This window comes from Lynx rufus, unplaced genomic scaffold, assembly GCF_022079265.1.
Source record: "Lynx rufus isolate CCGP_SWC_20201006 ecotype Redwood Valley unplaced genomic scaffold, mLynRuf1.p SCAF_16, whole genome shotgun sequence".
Taxonomy (NCBI): Eukaryota; Metazoa; Chordata; class Mammalia; order Carnivora; family Felidae; genus Lynx; species Lynx rufus.
The window spans coordinates 18,787,547-18,814,288 of record NW_025814830.1 but is presented as its reverse complement, the minus strand read 5'-3'; the positions used below and the strand labels follow the sequence as shown (position 1 = coordinate 18,814,288).

The 26,742-nt window shown below is 37.1% G+C and overlaps 1 protein-coding gene across 1 annotated transcript in view; it reads left to right on the top strand.

Moving 5' to 3' along the window:
• Nucleotides 1-577: 577 nt before the first annotated feature.
• URI1 (URI1 prefoldin like chaperone) overlaps nucleotides 578-26,742 on the top strand; it is a 79,946-nt gene continuing 53,781 nt past the window's right edge. Inside the window, exon 1 of the mRNA XM_047078330.1 lies at nucleotides 578-978. Within this exon, the coding sequence (XP_046934286.1) occupies nucleotides 868-978 (111 nt within the window). The 5' untranslated portion in view covers nucleotides 578-867. The remainder of the gene's footprint in view (nucleotides 979-26,742) is intronic.

The window sequence follows — 26,742 nt, the reverse complement described above, 5'->3', positions numbered from 1 at the left end:
CTAGGAAGCATTAATTGGGTGCCTACTGTGTCCAGAGGCTGTAGGAGAAACAGAGCATAGTTCTGAAATAAGAGAAAAAGTGTGGGCTAAGTTATCCTTGAAAAAATCTCTTAAATAGTCCAAACATAGCACTATATTAATATAAGCACAGTAATTAATACACACGCAAAACATAATTGCATATTTTAATTCATTAAACAGGCACAGGAAAGAGTTGAACTTGCTAAAATTAAATTATGTTCTTACAAAGCAGCTTTGGTTCTTGAATTAAGCTTCCACCGCCAGATGCAGCGCTAAACGACTGGAAGACGAAGGGGACACAAGGCTCACCTCCAGGAGCACTCACTCAGCGTGGATCCCGGATAGAATGAAAGCTTCCAGAGGCTACAATGCAGCACAAACCTCGCGGGGTAAGCCCGCCTCAGCCGCGTCACTCCTGCACCACGTGACCCACTAGGGGGGCGGGCCAGGGGCGGGGGCTCCGCGCGCGCTTCCCGGCGTGCCGCGCGGGGCGGAGCGAGGGGCGGAGCCTACGGGGGAGGCGCGGAGGAGGCGCGGCCGCCACAGGACGCCTGTCTCGGCCCGGCCACCGGACAGGCGCCTCCGGCTCTCACCGGCCCGCCTGCTGCTTCGAGCCCGCGGCGGCGGCGGCGGCGGGCGGCATGCGCGTGTGAAATGCGGCCGCGGGCAGCCGGGACGCGAGCAGCGGCCGCCGCGGCAGCGGAGAAGACAGGCGCGGCCTCCTCAGCGAGGGGCACGCAGTGCATGAGGGCGAGCACGCGGGTGCTGGGCAGCCGCCGGCCACGCCGCCTCCATAAACATTTGTTTAGGACTCGTTCGCCCCGCTGAGGTCCCGGCGCCTCCACCATGGAGGCCCCGGCCGACCCCGGGTCCCACGCCTCGGCCTCGGCCTCGTCCTCGGCCGCGGCGCCGCTGCGCGCCCCGGAGGTGGCGCGGCTCCGAGAGGAGCAGGAAAAGGTAACAGGCCGCGCTCCGGGCCCCGCGCTTCCGGCGGTGGTCTCGGGAGGCGCCCGCTCCCCGGCACATCCTCGGCGCCCGGCCCCCCCAATCTGGGGCTGGGGCCCTCCTCGGGGTCCGCCTCCCCCGCTCGCCCCGGCGGCCCCCTCCCCGCTGTGGGCCGCAGCCCTCTGGTCCCGGGCCCAGCTCGATCCTGACGCGGTACCGGGAAGGAGCACAGCCTCCAGGCTTGGAGAGAGAAAGTGTTGGGAGAAACTTTTGTCACGTGCTTTTGTTGTCTTTTGTCTGGAGCCCTTTGACCTTCAAGGGGAGGGAAGGGATGGGAAAGAGGGAGGTGACTATCCCTTTAAATTGCGTATCAAAGTGAGTTTTTAGACCTAATATAGACAGCAGTGCGTGGGAATTTTTTGGTTTGGGGTACGCGGTCAATGGAGGGCTCACCTTAGTATCTTCTTAAAAATCGTTGCTAAAATATATACACATTGTTGCTCTTTATCAGGTTGCACGCAGTGATAAACAACTTGGTTGTTTAGTGTTGGTCAAAGTGGAACGCAATTTTATTAAATTTTAACTTTAATCGTATGATAAGTTTTAATCTGCCAGTGTAGGGAAGAAAATTTTGCATTTCCTAGTGGGATTGTATATGAAGAAGTATGCCCGATTTAAGAAATACGGTGTTGTTTAATTTGAGTATTTTTTCCTTTGGATTTTGTAGCATTTCAGGGGTCGGTGTCTCCAGAAAGTTTGAAATTCTTACTTTGAAAAGCAATATTTACTTAAAATGTCTTATGTCTTCTTGAGAGTATCATGGCTAAAAGGGTTAGGAAGTTGTTTCAAAAGTGTAAACAATGGGAATCCCTAACTTTTTCTATTGAACATTCCTGTATAAAAATAACTACTTGCATAGGTATGCAAATATACTCAGTTCATCTAGATGAGGGGCTTTTCACAGAACCAAAAAAAAATCCTGGTTTGCTTGGAAACCACCTGTTAGGATGAACTGTGGGGATCTTTCCTACTTTGTTCTGGTTCTAAATTATTTTATTCATTGAATTTCCTTTTCTGAGGGCCATTTTCTTTCTTTTTTTTTTTTAACATTTTTATTTATTTTTGAGAGAGAGAGAGAGAGAGAGCGAGCGAGCACGATTGGGGGAGGGGCAGAGAGAGAGAGAGAGGGAGACACAGAATCTGAAGCAGGCTCCAGGCTCTGAGCCGTCAGCACAGAGCCCAACACGGAGCCCAACACCCAACAAGGCACAGAGCCCAACTCACAGACGTGAGATCATGACCTGGGCTGAAGTCGGACGCTCAACTGACTGAGCCACCCAGGCGCCCCATAGGGCCATTTTCTTCTAATGTCATGTACAACTGCTGGGTTTTAAACTTGGCTTTTTTTTTTTTTTAATCCAACAAGTATTGTGTTATTTAAATTATAAGACGTTAATAGATCATAATTTTTCCTTTTTGAAAAGAAAAAGAAGAAAAGACAGCCCTTCTTGAAATTAATTTGTTCATTTTTGGCAAAATTATTTCCATTTTTTGCTTTTTTAGGAAATTTGAAACAGACCCTCAGAAGATGGTGTTCCCATTGCCTTTAGTCTGGTCTATAGAGGAATTACTCTCTCTTTCATAGTATAACACATGCATAATGCTCACTTGATATGTTTCCTTCCATTTGTCATTGTAAAAGAGAGATCCTTAGTTTTATTCTAATGTTAGTGTGGCTGAAATACAAAGGATACATTTTGGGGTGCTCTGAACAGCTTTCTGGTATAGTATCTAGATATATTTGAAAACTGTCTTTTCAGTTACAGGCCTGTAGAAATCTAAATAACTATTTTCAGTAGACATTGACTATGTTACCAAATTACTTTTCTGTATTATGTTAATGTTTTGGCAGTTAAAGTAAGCATGTGCATGTGTGTCATGCGTGTGTAAAATTCCCAGTTGATAAAGCCCTTCTGTAAATAGACTACACAGTATTTTACAGGACTTGCTTCAGTGAACAGTAGACCCATAATGCCACAAAATATCCTAGTTAGATAGCTATACTTCAATTATAGTTTAGTATAGGAAAACCGTATATAGTAAATATTCAGTTATTTTGTGAGGGACTTTATTTAGGCTTTAAGACCAACCCAGCTAACTCAGTAAAATAGAAGTGTTTTGACATTCTTGGAATGAAAAAGGGAAGAATGTCATTGTAGCTTTATATTTGTGTGGCACTTAGTACTTTTTTTTTTTTTTAATATAAATCAAGTTAAATGTGCTTTAGTACTTGGGTTTTTGCAGTGGTTTTCCCAGTGTGACAGAGAATTAACACCTGAAGAAAATCACTTGATTTTTTTTTTGTTTTTGGTACCTAGCTAGTAGGCTCTAGAGGCAGAGGAGAGAAATTAATTCATTACATACAAGGATACTTTAGGTTTTGGGCCTTATTTTCACTGGGAGCCTTGGTTGAGAAGACTGTTAGGTAATATGGCTTAAGTGTTGCTCGTCAGGTTTTTTTTTTTTTAATTAAAAAATTTTTTTTAATGTTAATTTTTGAGAGAGCGAGCGAGCACGAGTGGGGAAGGGGCAGAGAGTGACGGACTCACAGAATCCGAAGCAGGCTCCAGACTGAGCTGTCAGCACAGAGCCCAATGTGGGGCTTTGAACCCATGAACCCTGAGATCATGACCTGAGCAAAAGTTGGTCGTTTTTTTTTTTTTTTGTTTTTTTTTGTTTTTTTTTTTTTTTAAATTTTTTTTTTTTCAACGTTTATTTATTTTTGGGACAGAGAGAGACAGAGCATGAACGGGGGAGGGGCAGAGAGAGAGGGAGACAGAGAATCGGAAACAGGCTCCAGGCTCCGAGCCATCAGCCCAGAGCCCGACGCGGGGCTCGAACTCACGGACCGCGAGATCGTGACCTGGCTGAAGTCGGACACTTAACCGACTGCGCCACCCAGGCGCCCCAAGTTGGTCGTTTTTAACTGATTGAGCCACTCAGCTGCCCCCAACTTATTTTTAAATTCAGCTGAGAAGTGTAACTCTCTCTCTGTTTTCCCCTCATTTATACTTTGGAACACTGAGTAACAATGACAAAATTAGTGACTAAGGAAAAAAAACAAAGGTGGGGGATGTGTAAATAAGCCCCAGTAAATGACAACATCTGTAATAAATGGACAGGATCAAATATTTTAACATTGTTTTCATTTATAGCATCAATGCTGAAACACTTCCAAAAACATTTAAAAATTAAAAAAAAATCTATTTTTGGGAGAGAGAAACAGAATGCAAGCAGGGCTCGGGGGTGGGGGGGTGCAAAGAGAGGGAGACAGAATCCAAAGCATGATCCAGGCTCCGAACTGTTGGCACAGAGCCTGACGAAGGGTTGGAACCCACAAACTGAGATCATGATCTGAGCCGAAGTTGGACGCTTAGCTGACTGAGCCGGCCAGGCCCCCCAAAAACATTTTTTTAAAGTTAAAACCTGTTAAAACTTTGATTTAGCCAAAAAAGATGCATACAGAAAGGTCCCCTGCAGCTTTGTTTATAATAATGAAAAAACTAAAAATCCAACATTAGGGGATTGATTAAATAAATCGTGATACGTATGATGAGCTTTTATGCAGGCATTAAAGATTATAGAGCAGTATGAATAGTGTGGTTATAGTTATGTTTATATGTAAGTATTCACAGTTTATATAGGAAAACACCATTAAATGTTTTAAAAACAATTTCATTTCTTATTTTACTAAAAGTGAGTGAAATTGGTTGAGATTTTAGCTCTTTGAATAAAGGCTGTTGATAAAACTTACTTTAATTGTAATGAAAACTAGGATGTTGTATCTTTAACTGCTGAATACTTTTCTGGGCCTGAAAAGTAACTCTTGGCTTGTTTGAACACCGGTTCATATGGTTTATTTCTTGGTTATTTCAGAGTTGATAGATATAATTTATTCAACATCTATTCCCAGTTGATTTCCTTTTTTCATTTTTCCTTGGAGGTTTTAGTCTTAATTCTCTGTCAAAAGATTACAGGGACAAGAAAGAACTTCGCTCATCTTTTTTTTTTCTTTTTCTTTTTCTTTTTCTTTTTCTTTTTCTTTTTTTTTTTTTTTTTTTTTTTTTTTTACCAATGTTAGTCAAATATTTGGTGGAAAAATGTGAGCTACTTAGGAGCTTCTCTAGACTGACCTATGCCATAAAAGTTCTGATTCAGGACTGTAGTGGGCTGTTTTTGTAGGGAACTTTCCTCATACTCAGATCTTCTTAAATCTGGTTCTGTCTTAGAATTGCATTATGTTGAAATTTTGGTTTCTTTGCTAAGGTGATATTTCCACAATATCTGCATTTTATATTTCCAGATCTTATTATCTTTTATTAGCATAATTACTGAGATTTTATTGTAATGTGAAAAAAGTGGTATATAATATTATTTTTGTAGGTTTATTTGCTGGAGAATAGTAACTTTGGAAAATTGATGAGAATAATATTTATTATTTTGCTATAATTACTGCTGAGTGGCTCATATAATTGTCAATTGGAGTTTGGAATAATTTATTCTTTCCTGATATAAAACCTGGGTTATTAAATGCATTAACACTAAATATCTCAAATTCTTCATAAAGTGGAACAACTAATTTAACTTAATGAAGGGTTTTCATATTTCTTATGATAAACTGAACTGCATATAGTTTAAGAAACTGTCAGTCATGTACCTCATACAACAGCTGTTCTCTCCACGCCCAGAATCCAAGCATATATTTTTTCAACAAATACTGAGCACTTCTACATGCCAGGCATATATCCTCCACATGGCAGACAAGTACCTACTATATGCCATCTTCTGCTGAGGACCTAGTAAGAAACAAAAATAATGTCCTTGCTTTCACGTAGATTACATTCTAGGCATGGAAGAGGCCCATTTAAAATGTCAGATGGTTTGTGATAGGTAAGGCTAGATAGAAGAAGAAAGTTTTGGTAAGGGAGGGTATTTTGAAGAGGAGTTTCTAGTCAGGGGCAGTCAGCTCAGAATGAGTCCAGGTGAGTTGTAAGGATTTTGGCTTTTATTTTTGTGAGATGAGAAGCCATTGGAATGCATTTTGAGAATCGTACTGATCTTAAATTATAACCATCCGTTTCTCATGTGTGAAGAAAGGGTGCGATAATGGGATTGTGGGGTTGTATTATATATAATATAAAATAAATTCTTTGTGTGCTAGGCGTTGTGAAAGATGTTACAAATTTGATATTAGAATCTTCATGGACTCTCTTAATTTTTCAGGTCAACAATTTCGGTTGTTTGTACAGTTTTTGTCCTGAACTTTCTAGTGGGGTATTGGTCTTCAGTTCTACTAATAATGCTTGTTTTCTAAAGTGGTGATACCAATTTTCGTTCCTTGTCAGCAGCAGGTGAAAGTTCTAGCTGTTGCACATCCTCATCACCACTTGGTACTGATTGTCTTTTTCATATTTGCTAGCCATTCATATTTGCTAACCGTTGATCACTTTTTCAAATATTTTTTGGCTACATGCTTTTCTGTTTGTTTATTTTTGGTAAAATACCTGCTATCTCTTGTCCATTTTCAGTTGGGATGTGTGCCATATTTTAATTGATTCGTAGCAGTTCTTTATGTACTTTTGATATGAGTGCTTTTTAGGAAAGTTTTGTAAATTTCTTCTCTAGTCTGTGCTTGACTAATACTTTACACTGGTGTCCTTTGACGAAGAGAAGACATTTTCAACTTTATTTATTTATTTTAATACAATTTATTGTCAAATTGGCTCACATACAGTGTGTACGGTGTGCTCTTGGTTTGGGGGTAGATTCCCATGGTTCATCGCTTACATACAACACCCAGTGCTAGAAATTCTCAATTTTAAAAAAATGTTTATTTATTTTTGAGAGAGAGAGCTTGCACGCTCCAGCAGGGGAGGGGCACAGACAGGGTGAGAGAATCCCAAGTAGGCTCTGTGCTGTCAGCATAGAGCCCCAAGTGGGGCTCAATCTCACGAACCATGAGATCATGACCTGAGCCGAAATCAAAGTCAGGTGCTTAACCAACTGAGCCACCCAGGTGCCCCAGAAATTCTCGGTTTTAACAATCCTTTATTTTTATTTTATTTTTTTTCAAAGCTCTTTATTTATTTTGAGAGAGTTTGTGGGGGAGAGGCAGAGGGAGTGGAGGAGAAAGAGAATCCCAAGCGGGCTCTGCATTGCCAGTGCATAGCCCTATTGTGACCTGAGCCAAAAGACAACTTTGGTTTTAGTCTTTTGATAGTTATTTTTTTTTCTTCAATTTTTTTTTTTTTTTTATTTATTTTTGGGACAGAGAGAGACAGAGCATGAACGGGGGAGGGGCAGAGAGAGAGGGAGACACAGAATCGGAAACAGGCTCCAGGCTCTGAGCCATCAGCCCAGAGCCTGACGCGGGGCTCGAACTCGCGGACCGCGAGATCGTGACCTGGCTGAAGTCGGACGCTTAACCGACTGCGCCACCCAGGCGCCCCTTGATAGTTATTAATAAACATTATGAAACAGTATTTCAGGAGGGGAAACTTTTTTTTCATTATATTAGACCTGTCCAGATTGGAGTGCAAGACAAGAATAGTTCCAAAACACTGGTGGGGAAAGGGCAGAGAATGTGCAGAGTCTGTGTTTCACCATAACTGATTGGTTTTGTCTTCTTGTCTAATGTTTTTAGTATGGATTTAAAAATCTTTTAGCTTGTATCATTCTTTCCTTCGTATCCAGATTGGTGAATTAGTCTGCCCGATGGCAGTTTTTTCTTTTTTAAGCTACGACTGTTTATTTTGAAAAATTGTAAAAACAACAGGAAGGTTGAGAGAATAGAGTCATTAGTAATATTTTGTACCATTTGATTTTTCTTTCTGTGCCTTTTTTTTTTTCTTGTTAAACCATTTGAAAATAAATTGCAGACATCATCACGCCCCTAGTACTTAAGCACATATTCTTTCAGAACAGGGTCATTTTTCTACATAAATATAGTATCTTATTTTCACACCCAAGAAATGAACATTGACATACAATGTTATTTAACATATTCACATTTCCTTAGTTTTTCTAAAAATGTTTTTTATAACTCTTTTTCCATCCAAGATTCAATCAAAGATTGCATTTGGCTGTTTTTATCTCTTTAGTTTCCTTCTACAGCAATCTCCTTGCTGCCTTTTGTCTTTATGAAATTGGTGTTTTTGAAGAGTTGATGACAGTTTTCTCGTAGAATGGCCCACAATTTGGAGATGTGCAATGAATATAATCATGAAAACACAACATTAAGCATTTTTGGTTGGATACTACATAGATGATAACTTCTCACTGCATCACAGCAGGAGACACGTGATGTTACTTTATCCCATTGTAGGTGTTGCTGATTACTTAAGGCAGCATCTACTAGATCTTTCTACCATAAAACTACCTGTTCCCTGTGTAAGAAATAAGTGTTTTAATGGTAGTAATGCTTGAGGACTAAATATCCTGTTCCCTCACAGCGTTTTACCATGGATGATCCTTGCCTGAATCAGTTACTATATTAATGTTAGCAGATTGGTGATTTTCTAATTATATAGCTGGCATTTTTCTGTAAAGAAGAGAGCCCTTCCCCCCTTTTAGCATTACTATAAATTTTTGTGTGTGTGTGTTTTTTTTTTTAATGTTTGTGATAATTTGTCATTATTCCTTCTGATGCTTAAATTGTCCCAGTTTGTCCAGTGGAAGCCCCCTTTCAGCCAGTTCCTGCATCCCTTTGGCATGTTCCATAATTCCTTGGTCATTCATTACCCTGCTTTTGGGCACAAGGTATTCCAGGCTTACCTTGTAGTTTTCTTGCCTTAGTCCTGAAATTGACTATTTCTTCAAAGAACCTTATTTATTTTTAATGGGAAATGCTTAGAAACCAATCAAGATCAGGGCCCCAGTAGTGCTCATCATACTGGGATAATATTTCATCAAGGCTTTTCAGTGGACAGTGCTAAGGAAATACATTAACCTTTAGTATGCCAGGAAAAATAGTCATCATCTTTTGCATGTCCCAGGTCCAACAGATCCTTTTTACTTTTTATTTCTTGAAGTAATTTTCACCAATGATATATAGAAGTAAGAGTAAGGGATAGTGAATAACAATTTTACTACATTTTTTTTCTTTTAATTTTAGCTAAAGAGAGAGAGAATGCGAGAGAAGGGCGGGGGGGGGAGAGAGAGAGAGAGAGAGAGAGAGAGAGAGAGAGAGAGAATGAGAATCTTAAGCAAGCTTCACGCTCAGCTCAGTGTGGAGCCCAACGAGGGGCTCGATCTCATGAACCATGAAATCATGACCTGAGCCGAAATCCAGAATCAGACACTCAACCAGCTGAGCTGCCTAGGTGTCAAATATTACTAGATAGTTTAATAAGAGTTTAAACATTGTGGTTCTCTTTGTATTAAATAAATTTTGGTATACAGAGATCATAAGAGATTTAAGAATACTGCCACATGTCCTTTTAGAAAGGTAGGATAGTCCAGGTTTTTGCTGCCTGCTATATTACATGATGAAATTCTTGTTGAATGACAAGAACTGGATGGGAATGCTCTATTTTCTTTGTGTTCTTGGAAGTGTATCATTGTTCATTCATTGATCCTCCCCCCTCTTATTCAAGTCAGTCATCCTTTATTCATCATCCTCTATATTTAAATATGTATAATTCTCTTTCCAGTTTGCATGGTCTGTTCTAGGACTTACAGAGACACAAAAATGAGCCATTACATAATCCTTGCTTTCAAAGTTTATTTCCAGTGCTGTCAATGCCTTCCCCTGCCCCCCTGTCCCCCCGCTACCCTCCTAGTCCCCCTACCCAAGTCTCTGACCTCAAGAAGCTTTAAAAACTTGGAGTGAAAAAATTTACTGACCTTTTATTCTGACAGTCTTACTTATTGTGATGAAATATATATATAATAAAATTTGCCATTGTAACCATTTTAAATATACATTTCCATGGCATTAATTACAATTACTATTAATGCAACCATCACCACTATTTGCAAAACTTTGTCAACACCCCAAATAGAAAATCTGTAACTGTTAAGCAATAACTCATTCTCCCCTAGTTACCCTCTTGAGCCCCTAGTTACCTCTAAACTACTTTCTGCCTATATGAATTTACCAATTCTAGTATTTCATAGAAGCGGAATCATACGTCCTTTGTCCTTTGGTGTCCTTTGGTGACTGGCTTATTTCATGTAGCATGTTTTCACAGTTCATCCATGTTATGGTGTGCCTAGCACACAACCTCATTTCTGTTTAAGACTGAATAATATTCCATTGTACATATATACGCAACATTTTGTTTATTTGTTCTGTTGATGAAATATGGATTGTTTCTACTGTTTTGCTGTTGTGAGTAATGTTGCTGTGAACATTGGTGTACAAGTATCTGAGTTCTTGTTTTCAGTTCTTTATGGTGTATACCTAGGAGTGGAATTGCTGAGTCATATGGTAATTCTGTGTTTAACTTTTTGAGGAACTGCCAAACTGTTTTTCATAGCATTTGCAAAATTTTACATCAGCAATGCATGAGGTTCCCTATTTTTCCACATCCTTGCCAACACTTATTTTCCATTGTTTTTGATTATAGCTATCCTAATAGGTGTTGAGATATCTCATTGTGGTTTTGATTTGCATTTCTCTAATAACTAAGGATGCTGAGCATCTTTCCACGTGTTTATTAACCATTTGTATGTCTTCTTTGGAAGAATGTCTATTCAAGCCCTTTGCCCATTTTCAAGTTGCATTATCTTTTTGTTGTGTTGTAGTTCTTTATATATTCTAGGTATTAAATCCTTATGAGCTATATCATTTGCAAATATTTTCTCCCATTCTATAGGTTGTCATTTCAATTTCTTGATAATGTTCTTCGTATGACAGTTTTTAATTTTGATAAAGTCCAGTTTATCTTTTTTTTCTTTTGTTGCTCATGCTTTTAGTGTCATATCTAAGAACACATTGCCAAATCCAAGGCCATGAAGACTTATACCTGCTTGCTTCTAAGAGTTCTGTGCTTTTAGCTCTTATATTTATATCTTTGACCCATTTTGAGTTAATTTTGTATGTTGCCCATTGACTGTTGAGTTTGAGAAAATTTAGGATGTTGTTATCTGAAGGTTCATAATCTAAGATTTAATTTATATTATAATTTTCACTATCATTTGTGTACAGTTGTGCAAATAGGGTGGCCACTAACCACATGTAGATGTTAAAGTTTAAAATTCAAATTAATTAAAGTTAAATGAAATTTAAAAATTAAGTTTGTTAGGCGGAGTGGCCACATTTCAGGTGCTCAGTAGCCACACATGGTTGCATTGGACAGTGCTGATTTTGAAGCTTTCCATCATCAAAGAAAATTCTACTGGACTGTGCTAGTCAAGAGAGCTACTATTTTTAAAATTTGTATTCTAATTTGTTTAATAATTATGAAATGTCTTCCTGTGTCATCTTCTTCTCCTTGCCATTATTGGCAGAAAATGAAAATTTCTGAATTGTCAACTATTTTCAAAACCAAAAAACAGACTACAAAGGTAGTATCTCTAGTCTTTTATACCTTTTTAAAAAGATGATGCAGTACTTTGGACAATACAATAAGAAAAGTGAAGGATGGTTTTTCACTGTTGATTGCAGTATCCTTCTAGGTGATTTCATCATTTTTTTCATTTTTTATTATATAGTTCTTTTTTTTAAAGCATAGTTAGGAATTATAATCATGAAGTACAATTACTAGGGTGATGAAATAACAAGACATAGGGAAAATACAATCAGTAGGATCCCATAATGTATCTTAGACTCATAAAAAGGTTTGCTGTACTCGTATAATAATTATAAGGTAAAATGAGTTGCATTCTTTTTGTTTTACTAAGCTTATTTTCTCTATTTTTTGCAAAACTTCTAAGAAGTCATGGAATGTCAATCTTTGCAAATAATTAGAATTACTTAAAAAAAGAATTGTTCAGTGGATCCTGATGCTTTCCATTCAGATCCATTACCACAGGGTTCTTCAACTTTCTGCAAAATCTGTATTTGAATCTCCTTTCTTCCGCAGTAAAAACCTTGGTCCTCAACAACGTCTGCATTTATTCATTTGCTCTGTTCTACAATATACACAAAACAGTTTTTAGAACTGCTACATTTATACCACTGCCAACAGCAACCTATGAAGTGAAGTTCAGGATTTCTTTGCAGTTCCATTTGTTCTTATAGAATTAACCACGTTGGCATGTAGAGTTAGGATACTGATCTCAAAGGTGCTTGAATTACTACCGCTTTTGCTGTGCAGTTATCTCTTGGATTTGATGTACAGTTTCTATCTGTATTGAATTTTAGTGTTTGCTTTTTTATCAGTTTGATTTAATTTTGTTTTATGAATACATAAAACATCTACGTGGTTTAAAATCACCACTGTATCGAAAGGTGTACTGAAGTAATTAATTCTGTTCTTCTACCTATCCCAATTGATAATCATTTTCAGTAATTTCTAGTTTATCCTCCCTGTGTTTCTTCTTTGAAAGTAAATTTTAAAATATACTCTTATCTCCCTTCCCATCTTTTTACATACAATATAGCATGTTATATTTTACCCCTTGTTTTTCTCATTAAATTTATACCTAGGAATTACTCTGGTTCATAGAGATCTTCCTCATCATATTTTATGGTTCATTGTGTGGGCATAATATCCGGTATTCAGCTGGTATCTTTTTGATGGACATTTGGTGGTTTTCAGTCTCTTGATAATGCAAAAATGTTTCAGTGGATCACTCTACATATGTTGTTTCTCATTTGTGAAATGATTTCGTATGAATTCCTAGAGGTGTAATTGGGTCAGAGGGTAAATTGGTTTAGCTTTATAAACTATACTTCTATGCTAATCAGTTTAACTTAAAATATGAAGTAAAAAGAGGTAAGAGGACGAGCAGAATAAGATGTTCAAAAGCTAGAGAACAGTGTGCTTAGTTTCTAGTGATCTCCACTGCCATTTTCAAGGTAATGGTTTCTTACCTGGAGGCAAGTAATTCCTCGCTGGTCTTGGTGACTCCACTCTTGCTCCACTTCTACTTGTTTTTGAGAGCTGTCTTTTTTTTTTTTTTTAAACAATGTAAATATAATTTTGTCGTTTTATCATTGTAAGTCCGATTGTACTTAGAGTAAAATCCAGGGTCAATAAAATGTGATTTGAGACCTTTGTATTGTCTGATGTTTTTAGGTTCATTTCTAGCTACTCCTCACATACTTACTGTACTTTAAGATGATGACCTGAGTTTTGGGGGGCAGAATACCCTAAGTATGTTTTTAAAATAATACTGTGTTTCTTTTAAAGAAATCCTAATACAATATAGCAAAAAACAAACAGAAAAACAAACAAAAATCCTGTTTAATCTATGGATTTGACCATTGTTCCTAAGCCTTTGATTTCTTTATTTTATGAATCGAGTCATATTAAAGTAATTGCAAATTGATGCTTTTTTCTAGGAACAAAAATACAAGGTTGAGTTTTGTGCCAGACACTGTACTAGAAACTGGGATACATAGGGTATTTTTTCTGCCCTCGAGGGATTTATAAATCTGTAGGGAAATGTGTTAAAACATAATACAATGTAATAATTTTCTCTAATTCTTTGCTCTTCATTTGCTTCTCAAGCTACTAGAAGCTAGCCTCTGTCTTTTCATTGAAATTACTCTAGCTAAAGTTACTATATTTCACTTGCCAAACTCAGTGAACCCTTTCTGAGTTCTGGCCATACTTGACCTCTGTGCTTTACTGGAAACTTTAATTGCTCCCTGGTAAACTATTGAAACTGTGTACCCTAGGAACTTTTGTGATTTTGCTTTTTTTGGGTCTTCTACCTCTTCATTACTACTTTGTCTCTAGTTTCTTCATCTGATCCCTAAACATCCTGTACTTTTCATTTTTGGCTGTCCTCTACTCCGCCTGTCCTCTCTCATATAATTCTGTATGCCTTCTCTTGTCCAGACCTGTTGCCTTTTGGGCAGCTTCCCTTGAATGGCCCACAAACAGCTCAATCTTATTTGCTAAAATTGAATCGATCTCCTTTGTCCCTAATCTACATGTACATCTTCATCCTAGTTCTCAGGAACTCTATTTAAACCAGAGCCTTTGTAGCCTGCCCCGATCCATCTCTTTAATACTATGAATTTACTAAGATCTTGTCAATTCTTTGTGTGTGATAACTTGTATCTTAAGGGTCCATTAGCATATCTTAATTAGGCTCTTATTTGAAAAATAATATCACATTTTCCAGTTAAAGGTTACTATTTTTGCTATTTTCAGTCTTTTTTTTTAGCCTTCTGATGTTACCTAATGCTTTTATTTTTGAAGTTCTAATCTGTGAGCAAAATATTTCTCTTTCTCGTTATTTCTCATGCCTTTATTTTTGAAGTTCTAATCTGTAAACATAACTATTTCTCTATTAAACTCTATTAGCTTTATTTTACTTTCCTTTTAGTTATTACCTTAGAGATTATAATATGTAACATTTACTTACTGTAGTCTACTTTAAATTAGTAGGAAATTGTTCATCTTCTGAAATTTTGTCACTTATGAAATTATTCAAATAATTTTTTGATAGGTTAATTTCATTAACTAACCCTCTCTCATTTGTGCTATTATCACATTTACCTCCACATATGTTTTTATGCTCTAAAATGTTAGGATTATGGTTTTAAACATTGTTTTTCATTTTTATTTAACTCTAAGCTGGTAGGTTCTCCCCCACCCCTGACACTTTGAAGATGCCATTACATTATCTTTTGATTTTCTTCCTTCATTTCTGTTAGTCTTCTGTCAGTCTTAATTGTTTTCTTCTCTGAAAAATTTGTGTATATTTTTCCCCTTATCTACTTCAGGATTTTTCTCCTCATCTTTGTTCTGTCCTTCTTTGCTCTGTATGCCAATTTGGATACCTTCTATTGAGCTGTATTCCTGTTCACTAATTCTCTGTTCTTATGTATCTAGTCTGCTAGTAAACCCATCTACCAAATGCCTAGTGACAGTTATTCTGTTTTTTATTTATGTAACTTGTGTTTTCACATTATGTGGATTCTAGGCATCTAGAATTGATGTCTCCAACCTTCACTCTATTTTCATGAGTATGTTTATCATAAAGTGTCTTAATAACTGCAATATGTAAATCAAATGAGAGTCTGTTACCATTGTTTATTTTTGCTCTTGGTTTCTTATCAGCTGCTCCTGTTTTCGTAGGCTGCCTTGTAATTTTTGATTGGATGACAGACCTTGTAGAAAAGTTGTAGGGACTGTAGATGATGTTATCTTTTCAAACATTATTAGTAAGTTTTCTTTTAGCAGCCAGTTGAAATTCTTTTGGTCTGTTTGAATTTTGCTCTTATTCCTAGCATGTAACACTTACTTCTAAGGCATAGCTCTAATTCCATACAGAGTATGTCTTTTTCATAAGTTATGTGATCATGTATATGTAATTCTGTTTCTCTTCTATTTCATTTCACTGGGTCATTTGCCTATACTGGCATGAATACCACATTTTCTGGCTAGGTCTTGATATCTAGTGGTAAATTCCTCTAGCTTTGTCTTCAAAATTGCCTATACTGTTCTTGAACCATAGCTTTATTTTTTTTCAAGTTTATTTATTTTGAGAGAGAGAAGGAGAGAGCGCGAGCATGCGTGGGGGACGGACAGAGAGAGACAGAGAGGGAGAAAGATGGAGAGAGAGAAAGACAGAGAGAGAGAATACCAAGCAGGCTCTACACTCTCCGTGCAGAGCCTGACATGGGACTTGAGCTCATGAACTGTCAGATCACTAACTGAGCTGAAATCAAGTTGGATGCTTAAGTGAGCCACCCAGGTGCCCTGAGCCTTTGCTTTGTTATGAATATTTTAAAATCTTCTTTTTAATACAGAGTAACCTGCCTAGGGTTTTGCTTGGAGTGCACTGTATCTAAATATTGGGGGACTATCAACATTATTGCGCTGTTTTCTAACCCATGAACATGTTATATCTTTGTTTACTTAGTTCTTCTCTAACTTAGTATTGTCTTTTTTTAGTATATAAATCTTGAATGTATTTTAGATTATCCCTTGGTATTTGTTATTTTTAATTGCATTTTATGATTTATTTGGTGTTCGTGTTTTACTGGTATATAGTCTCATACTTGATTTTTGTATATTGACTGTTAAATGTATATTCTGATACTATATGTGTAATATATACAGGCATGTGCATGTTATCTGAATAATAGCACTTTATTCTCTTTAGTTGTTCAGGCTTTTATTTTTTGCCTTTTGAATGATCTGTAGCACCTTTAATATAGTGTTGATTAAAAGTAGTGTTAGTAGGCTTTCTTATCTAGTTCTGCATATCAGGGGAACAGCTTTAAATATTTTATCATTATAAATGATGTTTACTGTAGGCTTTTTGTAGATAATCTTTATGAAAATAAGGAAGTGTTCTCCTGTTCCTACTTTGCTCCTTTTATCATGAATAGATGTTGAATTTTATCACATGCTTTTTTTGTGTTTTGAGATGTTAATGTGGTGAGTTAGTTTGATTTTTTTTTTTTTAAATTTTTTTTTTTTCAACGTTTATTTATTTTTGGGACAGAGAGAGACAGAGCATGAACGGGGGAGGGGCAGAGAGAGAGGGAGACACAGAATCGGAAACAGGCTCCAGGCTCTGAGCCATCAGCCCAGAGCCCGACGCGGGGCTCGAACTCGCGGACCGCGAGATCGTGACCTGGCTGAAGTCGGACGCTTAACCGACTGCGCCACCCAGGCGCCCCATTTTGATTTTTTTAAAATATTGAAACACCGTTGCATTCCTGGCGAAAGCCCCTTGTTATGTGTTTATCTTTTCATATGTTATCCAATTAAATTTCTTATTATTTTGTTAAGGTATTTTGTTTCTGTGTTTATGAGGGTATTGGTTTATAGTTTTCTATTTTTCTTGTAATGTTCATGTTTGGTTTGGGTTTCAGGGTTATGCTAGCCTCATAAAATAACTCATTTTTGTGTATTTTACATAAGAGTTTATGTACCATTGGTAATGTTTTTAACTTAAGTGTTTGAAATAATTCGTCAGTGAAGCTGTCTGGGCTTAGTATTTTCCTTTCATGAATATTTTAAAATATGGTCTTGGAGTGCCTGGGTGGCTCAACCTCAGCTCAGCTCATGATCTCATGGTTTGTGATTTTGAGCCCCACGTCGGGCTCCTGCTTTGGATCCTCCATCTCCCTTCTCTGCCCCTTGCCCACGTTTCTGTCTCTCTCTCCTTCTCTCTCTCAAAAATAAACATTAGGAAAAAAAAAAACACCACAATCTCAGTTTCTTTGTTAGTAAAAGGACTATTCATATTTTTCCAGAGTGGCTACACCAGTTTGTATTCCCACCAGCAATGCCAAAGAGATCCTTTTTCTCCACATTGTCACCAACATCTGTTGTTGCCTGAGTTGTTAATGTTAGCCATTCTGACAGGTGTGAGGTGGTATCTCATTGTGGTTTTGATTTGTATTTCCCTGATGATGAGTGAGGTTGAGCATTTTTTCATGTGTTGGTTGGCCATCTGGATGTCTTCTTTGGAGAAGTGTCTATTCATGTCTTTTGCCCATTTCTTCACTGGATTATTTGTTTTTTGGGTGTTGAGTTTGATAAGTTCTTTATAGATTTTAGATACTAACCCTTTATCTGATATGTCGTTTGCAGATATCTTCTCCCATTCCATTGGTTGCCTTTAGTTTTGTTTATTGTTTCCTTTACTGTGCAGAAGTTTTTTATTTTGATGAGGTCCCAATAGTTCATTTTTGCTTTTGTTTCCCTTGCTTCCAGAGATGTGTTGAGTAAAAAGTTGCCGCAGCCAAGGTCAAGAGGTTTTTGCCTGCTTTCTCCTTGAGGATTTTGATGGCTTCCTGTCTTACATTTAGGTCTTTCATCCATTTGAGTTTATTTTTGTGTATGGTGTAAGAAAGTGTTCCAGGTTCATTTTTCTACATGTCCAGTTTTCCCAGCACCAGTTGCTGAAGAGACTGTCTATTCCATTGGATATTCTTTCCTGCTTTGTCAAAGATTAGTTGGCCATACATTTGTGGGTCCATTTCTGGGTTCTCTATTCTGGTCCATTGATCTGAGTGTCTGTTTTTGTGCCAGTACCATACTGTCTTGATGATTACAGCTTTGTAATACAGCTTGAAGTCCAGGATCATGATGCCTCCAGCTTTGGTTTTCTTCTTCAAGATTGCTTTGGCTATTCGGGGTCTTTGCTGGTTCCATACAAATTTTAGGATTGTGTGTTCTAGGTCTGTGAAGAGTGCTGGTGTTATTTTGATAGGTATTGCATTGAATATGTAGATTGCTTTGGGTAGTATTGACATTTCAACAATATTTGCTCTTCCTATCCAGGAGCATGGAATATTTTTCCTTTTTTTGGTGTGTCGTCTTCAATTTCTTTCATAAGCTTTCTATAGTTTTCAGTGTATAGATTTTTCACCTCTTTGGTTATGTTTATTCCTAGGTATTTTATGTTTTTTGGTAAATTGGAATTGATTCCTTGATTTCTTTTTCTGTTGCTTCATTGTCAGTGTCTAGGAATGCAACTGATTTCTGTGCATTGATTTTATATCCTACAACTTTGTTGAATTCATGGATCAGTTCTAGCAGTTTTTTGGTGGAATCTTTTGGGTTTTCCATATAGAGTATCATGTCATCTGTGAAGAGTGAAAGTTTGACCTCCTCCTGGCTGATTTGGATGCCTTTTATTTCTTTCTTTGTGTTGTCTGATTGCTGAGGCTAAGACTTTAATTTTATCTTTTTAAAGGAACAATTTTTAACTTTTAATTTTTCTTCTGTATGTTGGCTCTCTACTTCATTGATTTCTGCTTTTATTCTTCTTTTTAAAAATTTCCTTTTGGCTATAATTTTTTTTAGCTTTAAAATTTTTTTAAATTTATTATTATTTTTTTAATGTTTTTATTTATTTTTTAAGGATAGAGAGAGACAGAGCAGGAGCGGGGGAGGAGCCGAGAGACAGGGAGACACAGAATCTGAAGCAGGCTCCAGGTTCTGAGCTGTCAGCACAGAGCCCGGACGCGGGGCTGGAACTCAGGGACCGCGAAATCATGACCTGAGCCGAAGTCGGCCGCTCAACCAACTGGGCCACCCAGGCGCCCCTGATTCCATGTGTTTTAAACACCACAGTACTTCATTTAAAATTGTTCGATGTGATTAATATTGACATACCTTTACTTTCTGAAATTACCTCTGCAATTGCTCTTTAATTTTTTCTGCATTTATGTTGTTTTCAAAAGTCACTGTAGTATTTTTCCCCTGGCTTTATTGAGATGTAATCAACATATACTATTGTATAAGTTTAAGGTGTACAACTGTTGATCTGATACTTATATATCGTAAAGTGATTATCACCTTAGCGTTAGCTGACACCTCCATCACATCATCTAATTACATGTAGTGTTTCTTTAGTGAAAATTTGCTAGTGAAGAATTCTTTTTCTTTGTGAAAATGTTTTTAATTTTTCTTCATGTTGAAAGAAAGATCTGTTTGCTGTAGACTATGTATATGGATTTTCAGTTATTTTTTTCATTGCTTTAAAATTTTATCTTATTTTCTGATTTCCATAATTTTTTGCTGAAATTTTCTCTAACTCTTCTTGTTGCTACTTTGAAGACAGTGCATCTACTTGCTCCTTCTTGCTGCTTATAAAATTTTCTTTTTTTTTTTTTTGGCAGGGAGGGTTTCATTCGTGTAAGTACGTTGTTCCTTGATATATTTTTCTTTTATTTCTCTTGCTTGAGGTTCTTAGTATGTCTTATATCTGGCTGATACCTTCATCTTTATTTTAGAAAATCCTGTCATGGTAGGTTCACATACTGCTTCTGCCACATTTGGTCTTCCTTCTCTTTCTGGATTTTCAGTTATACAGTATTTCACATCTTTCTTATTGGTCTTTTCTGTATTTTCCATTTTTTGTTTTCAAATCTCTGAGCTTTAATTTGGATATTTTCTATTGACCTATAATCTATTGACCTCTAATCACCTCCAAAATCCTGATTTCTGCTGTGTGTAATTTCTCATTAGCACCATTTATTCAGCCCATTTTGGATATTTCAATTACAGAATATACAGTTCATTTTTTTGTGTGTGTGTAGATTATAGTTCTTTAGTGAAGTTTGTCATCTTTCCATGTATTTCTTTCTTTCATTTTCTTGAACATGTTAATTATTGTTACTTTATGTTTTAGTTTGTTAGCTTCAATATGTAGATTGCATGTTTGTTTGATTCTGTTTTTTCTTTTTCTTTTGGATATTTGGTTATATGATCTTGTGTTTTGGTGTCCTAGTTATTTTTAGTTAAATGCTGTGATTGTGTCTTTAAAAATTGCAGGTACTCCTGAAGATGAGAGTGAACTCTGGAAAGTTCACTACCTTTCTTCTGCTAGGTAGAGAGAGGAGGAGCTGGACACTTTAATGGCAAGTGCTAAATGACGTACAGGCCAGGTTTTGCTTATTTAAAGTATCAGCTATTCTTGATTCCTTTAGGACTTTCACCAAGACTTCTTTCTTCGGAGGTTTCTGAATTCTAAATTTGTTTCATCAGTATCCTGAACTTTTTGCTTTTTCAGAGTTTCAGGTTAGCTTTTTGAGCTTCAGAATTTAATAAATGTCATGAAAAGGAAACAGAGTACATGTTTAAGCCCGCTCATGTCTCTGATTTTGTTTCTGTGGCTTTCTCAGACTCCCCAGGCTCTGCTTGTTTCTGTCTCCCACTCATGGCTGTCTGCTCAGGGGCAAACATAGTTCTAGCTCTTCCTGTGCCTAGAATTGCCCGAGAAAAAAGCAGCTTCAGAATACACACTCCTTTATAGTCATCTGCTCTCTAAATCTTAGTCTCTCTTGTTCCCATCGCTTTGGCAACTCTAAAGATGCCTGTGAAGAAAAGATTTTTGTTTATCTGGCTTTTCCATTTCCCAGAGGGATTACTGGTTTGTCAGAAGCTTTTTGTCCCTACTTGGTAGAAGTGTGGACTAAGTTTTGAAGTTACATAGCTACTTATAATGATTTAGTATTAACTTTACTATAGTCTCATTGACAGTGCATAGTATTTCTTTAAAAGAAAAATTTACCCTTTTATTTATTTTATTTATTTATTTTGAGAGAGAGAGAGAACAAGTAGGGGAGGGGAGAGAGAGGATCCCAGCAGGCTCTGCACTGTCAGTGCGGAGCCTGATGTGGAGTCGGATGCTTAACTGACTGAGCCACCCAGTCGACCCATAATTTACCTTTAATTGGTGCAAAATGGCATTTCATAGATTTCCTTAATTTGACTTTTTTTTGGTCACTAGTGAGATTTTTATTCATCATTCTACTATTTGTATTTGCTCTTTAATGAATTGTTTTCTTTGAGATCTTCATAGGCATATCATCGTTCTAATCTACGTGTCAGATTTCTTAGTCAATTGTAAACCATAGAAATGTTTGGAAGAATGTTCTGAAAGAATTTACCGTAAGAATTTAGGAGGAACCCCAGGCAGGATTTTTTTGTTGGTGTGTGCATGTGTTTTGTTGTACATTTATACCCTTACTTGCTTGCTTGTTTAGATGGTTCGGTAGTTTGTGCAAGTTCCATTGTGGTCATCTTTCAGGTCCAGAATTTGTTATCACCTCAGTCTTTTCTTTAAGAATTTTTTTTAATGTTAATTTTATTTTTAGAGAGAGAGAGAGGCAGAGAGAGAGGGAGACACAGAATCCGAAGCAGGCTCCAGGACCCAAGCTATCAGCACAGAGCCTGATGCGGGGCCTGAACCCACAAATTGCCAGATCATGACTTGAGCCGAAGTTGGACGCCCAACCAACTGAGCCACCCAGGTGCCCCCACCTCAGCCTGTCTTTATGTCCAGAGTAAATTTAGCCCAGTTAGTATTAGATATCCACCCTCTCCATTCACTGTGGCTACAGATGGAGAAATGGGATCCTTTGCCTATTGTAGGTAGGAGAAAGGCAGGGTTTCTGGGAGTAAGGTGTGGGAAAGAAGAGAAAACGATTGGTATCTGTAGTAAAAGAGTGGGCATGGAAGCTGCAATTCAAGCATTATTTCACATTCAGAAATACAGGTCATAATACCCAATCTGTAATTCAGAAGTCTAAAAAGCACTGAAAACAAAGTTCTGCCTAAGTTTGTGGCATATTCATTTGTTGACAAACTGATTGGAACTGATTTGAGTGAGGCACTTATTCCACCTACTTTGAATATTCATGTTATATTGCCAGTGTTATTATATTTGATACTGCATGGTGTTTCACTGGCGGGGGGGGTGTGTCATAATGTATGGTGTGTGTACTGTATTACCTTGTTAAGGTATGAAAAGTTCTAAATTGAGAAACTTGTCTGCTCCTAAGGTTTTTGACTAAGTGATTGTAGACTTGTACTTCTTTAAAAGGACTTGATGCATACTTATTGTAGGGCAGGTGAATACATGGTGAGTTAAGTAGACATGGCCTATAACTTACTGGGCTTTCAGCCAGCACAGTTAAGAGTTTCCTGGATTTCCAATTCCCAATCCTAAAAACAGAACTCTCCAAATATCAGGGTCTTCATTTTTAGAAATATTGTTGGATGTATATGTTAGTCTTGTAATATTTCCATTGTGACACGACTGTATCTTTTTACTTGGTATTATGAGTAACAACTGAAAAAAAAAGAGCCCTAATTTGCAGGTAGAACCATGAAGGGAATGGAATATACAATACCAAAGCATGTCTGGTATTTGTGGAAATAGAGGCTGGGTTTGAATATGAGAAATGCATCAGAAGTCTGTGTAGGAGAAAACTGGGCTAAATGTAAAAGTGAGGATTAAGATGATAATTTTGATTCCATCCTAACTATATTTTTGAATAAGGACAATTTAACTGTTTTGGCTCTGTATAATTGGAGATAAACTTTTGGTAGCGGTTTTGGTATTTTTGATTTTCAGCATATTTATTTATTTTATTTATTTAAATTTTTTTAACGTTTTATTTTTGAGAGATAGACAAGGTGCGAGTGGGGGAGAGACAGAGAGAGACGGAGACACAGAATCTGAAGCAGGCTCCAGGCTCTGAGCTGCCAGCACAGAGCCCGACGTGGGGCTTGAACTCATGAACCATGAGATCATGACCTGGGCCGAAGTCGGATGTTTAAATGACTGAGCCACCCAGGTGCCCTTATTCAGCATATTTAGAGAGTATATTTATTTAAAAATTTTTATGTAGAAACACTCAGTTTATTACTGTTTATTGCAATTTTTCTTTTAGGAACCTGTGGTCAATTTCTTCCTTCTTTGCAAAGAGTCTTAAGACCTGTAGTAGTTTGCTAATTTTGTTGAAGTACACATCTTGTTCATTTTTGCTAATGGCATTTATACATTCTTGTAATTAACTGATAATATGTCTTTTAAGAAATTATTTTCAACTTTTTAAAGTAATTGTCAGATAACAGTGTATGTGTAGTACCCATTGGTTTTAGCCACCACTGTTACTTTTTCCTTTTTGACTCAGCAACTCTAAAACACAAAATTGTACAATCTCTCTGAAGACAGTCCAGCAAGAGAAGCAAACTAAATTTAGACAGCTCTGATTAATACAGTCCTCAGATTATTTTTCTGTATATGAACCCATGACATGGGGAATTTGAAATCGAAATACAGTTAGAAAGGTTTTAGAAGTGAAGTGGATCATTTTTGATAGAAGTATCACTTGAGACTTAGGCAGGCTTACCCTTTTAGGCTTTCTGTTCCAGTCTAGTTTTAATGTGGTGCTGTATTTAACAGAGAAAACTCATAGGTTGATGCCCCCTTGTGGTCTCTTAACAAAATAAATAGCACAAATGGAAATAAGTAATGGAGATCTTAATACATGTTAAATAATTCATTCCCTCCTTTTAAAAATAGTTTTAAGAAAGTGACTTCTGAGGAAGAACAGTAAAGGCATTATTATTCCTATATTCCATATACTTTATTGACTTTAAAATTTATCAAATGTTATTTTAACCCTATATAACAGAACGTGCATGTGTGTTAGCTGGACACTGATACAAAGAAAAAGAGGTTGTTGGGTTGGCTTCTACCATTGTCATCCTGGACATCTAACTCAGTTACAAATGCCTTAAAAATATGATGAGATGTGATAGTAATTATGGGGCTAGTGTCTCTCCCCCCTCCCCCCCCCTTACCCCGAACACATACAAGTAAATGGAGCTTGGGAAATCTGTTGTTTATAGTCACTTGATCTGACCAGGGTCAGATGCTATATGAGGCATTGGAAGAAATGAGGGTTTTTATTAGCCAGTTGGTGAATTTAAGCTTATTTGCTTTTACCAACATTGGCAAGGTCTTCTTTGTGTGTGCATGTGGGTTTGTGGATGAAGTGGAGAAGTAGTAGCAGCAGCAGTCAGTGCTTTAAGAAAGACCATAGGGGTGCCTGGATGGCTCAGTCTCTTAAGCATCTGACTGTTGATTTTAGTTCAGGTCATGATCTCAGTCATGAGATTGAGCCTCACACGGGGTTCTGCACTTGGTGTGGAGCCTGCTTAAGATTCTCTCTCCCTCCCTCCCTCCCTCCCTCTCTCCCTCTCCTCCTCCCCTCCCTCTCTCCCTCTCCTCCTCTCTCCTTTCCTCCCTCCCCCCTTTCCTCCCTCCTTCCCTCTGCCCCTCCCTCTGCCTGTGCGCGCTCGTGTTCTTTCTCTCTCTTTCTTGAAAAAACTCCCCAAAACAGCTGCTTTTCTTCTGTTACCCAGTAAGATGAATGATGGTTGGAAGTGGTCCAGTCCGGTGAGTATGGGCTTTGACATTAGATAGTCCTGGTTAGATGGACCTGTTTCTAAAAGTGATTTTATCTCTTACCAGTTCCTGGGTAGTTGTATAATATTGGGTAACATACTTCAATTTTGAACTCCGGTTTCCTCTCTTTAAGAAGTTAAAACCTACCTTATTGAATAGTTACAGCTCCATTGTCATCATATGAAGTCTTGGCCTATACCACTGTTAGTACTCTTAGAGTACGGGCAGTTTTGAATTATTAAGTGTACTGTGTGACTTTTTAACTACTGGGTTGTTGGTAAAGACTCCTAATGGTGGAATGTATCTTAAAAAGTGGTAAATCACCTCATACTCTTTTATGGACTATAGTCTTTACTGTGGATTTAGTGCTGTACTACTACATAAGCACATATTTTCTTTATAAATTTCTGGCTTTAAGTGCAATTATATCACATTAAAGTATTTACTAGGTCAATTGTTTTAATAGTTGAAGCCTATTAACTAATTCTTTTTATAAAAATGATTCAATAAGATTATTTTCTTCAGGAATAATAGTTACATGTTTTGGTAGGTTTAACTTAAACTATTGTTGCTTGATAGGCATCTTATTTAAAAAAGATTTTGTGAAGGACAACAAAATAATGAAATGGTTTTTGTTGTTTTGCTTTATTTTTCAGGAGTTTTTATAGAAGCAGGTCAGTTTTATTTATTTAATACTTGAATTAATATGAGTCTATTTTCAGAAGTAGTAAGATTATTTGGATTTATTTAACAGAAAAATTAGTTTTGTTTTTTTTTAACCCATGCAGATTCAACTTTGAGTCATCAGATTTTTCTTTCTTCTAAAATTTTCCTTGGCATCTAAAGCGTTGGAATTTACTAATAATTTTCTTTTGAAAAATGTGCTGTAAAAGAGAAGAAAACTAGAAAGATCTCTCAAAATATCAATACAACTGCTTGGGTTTTAGGAACCCAATGGTTTTAGGAAGTAAGTGGGCTATAAATCATGTAAACAAAGATAACTTGTAGTCCTGTCAGAAGGCTGTCTATGTATTTTCATACCTGCCTCTCTCACCTTTTCCTATATTTATCTGACTCTCAAAATAAAGAGCCTATACCTTCGATTAGTGCCTAACTGAAGTCTCTGTTGTCTTAAACCCCATATGTAACTGATAAAGACTTTAAGACTATTTTGGCAGTGAAAATTTCTCTCATAAATTTTGAAGTGGATTTTTGTTGTTTTATCCTAGAATATCTGTTCTTGGGGAGACTAGGAAAGAGAGGGTGAGGTGATTGTGGGGTGGGGAAAAGAGAGCTAAAACAAAGTGGAGACTGGACTGTCGGGGGTGATGGCAAGAACACATGCCATTCTGCTAGGGACTTGTTTTTTAAACATAAAAAGCATATGTGCCAAATTTACATATTTACTAATTAAAAAGGCTTCCTGGAAACATTAAGTAGACTATCTTCTGTAACCTTTAACACTGTCACTAATGGATATTGCTTAGAAAATTTCATCGAAGGTCCTTTAAATAATGTAAATGATTATGAATATGTAACTAGTTAATATGCAGCTACGAAAGGATTATCATGTAGAGGTTAATGAACATTCTGCTCTTATGGTTTGCAGGGCTTTTCTTTTTGTGCTTTTGGCTCACTTCATGCTTGGAAACACATGCATTGGGATTGGAAAGCATCCTGACTGTTTTTTGGGTCTCATCTTTTAATGGGGTTGTTAAAGAGGAACTTTATGAAAAGGATTTCATGAAGATTTTTTTCTTTTTCAATTTACATTTAATTCTGTTTGTCTGTTTTATAATTACTGCCAAATCAGAAACAGTGAAATGGATTGATGTAGTTTTAGCCTGGCTCTTCCAGATGTAAAGTCAGTACTCTGTTATATATTACCACTGTTATTAAGTGTTGCTATGTGATTGATACTTA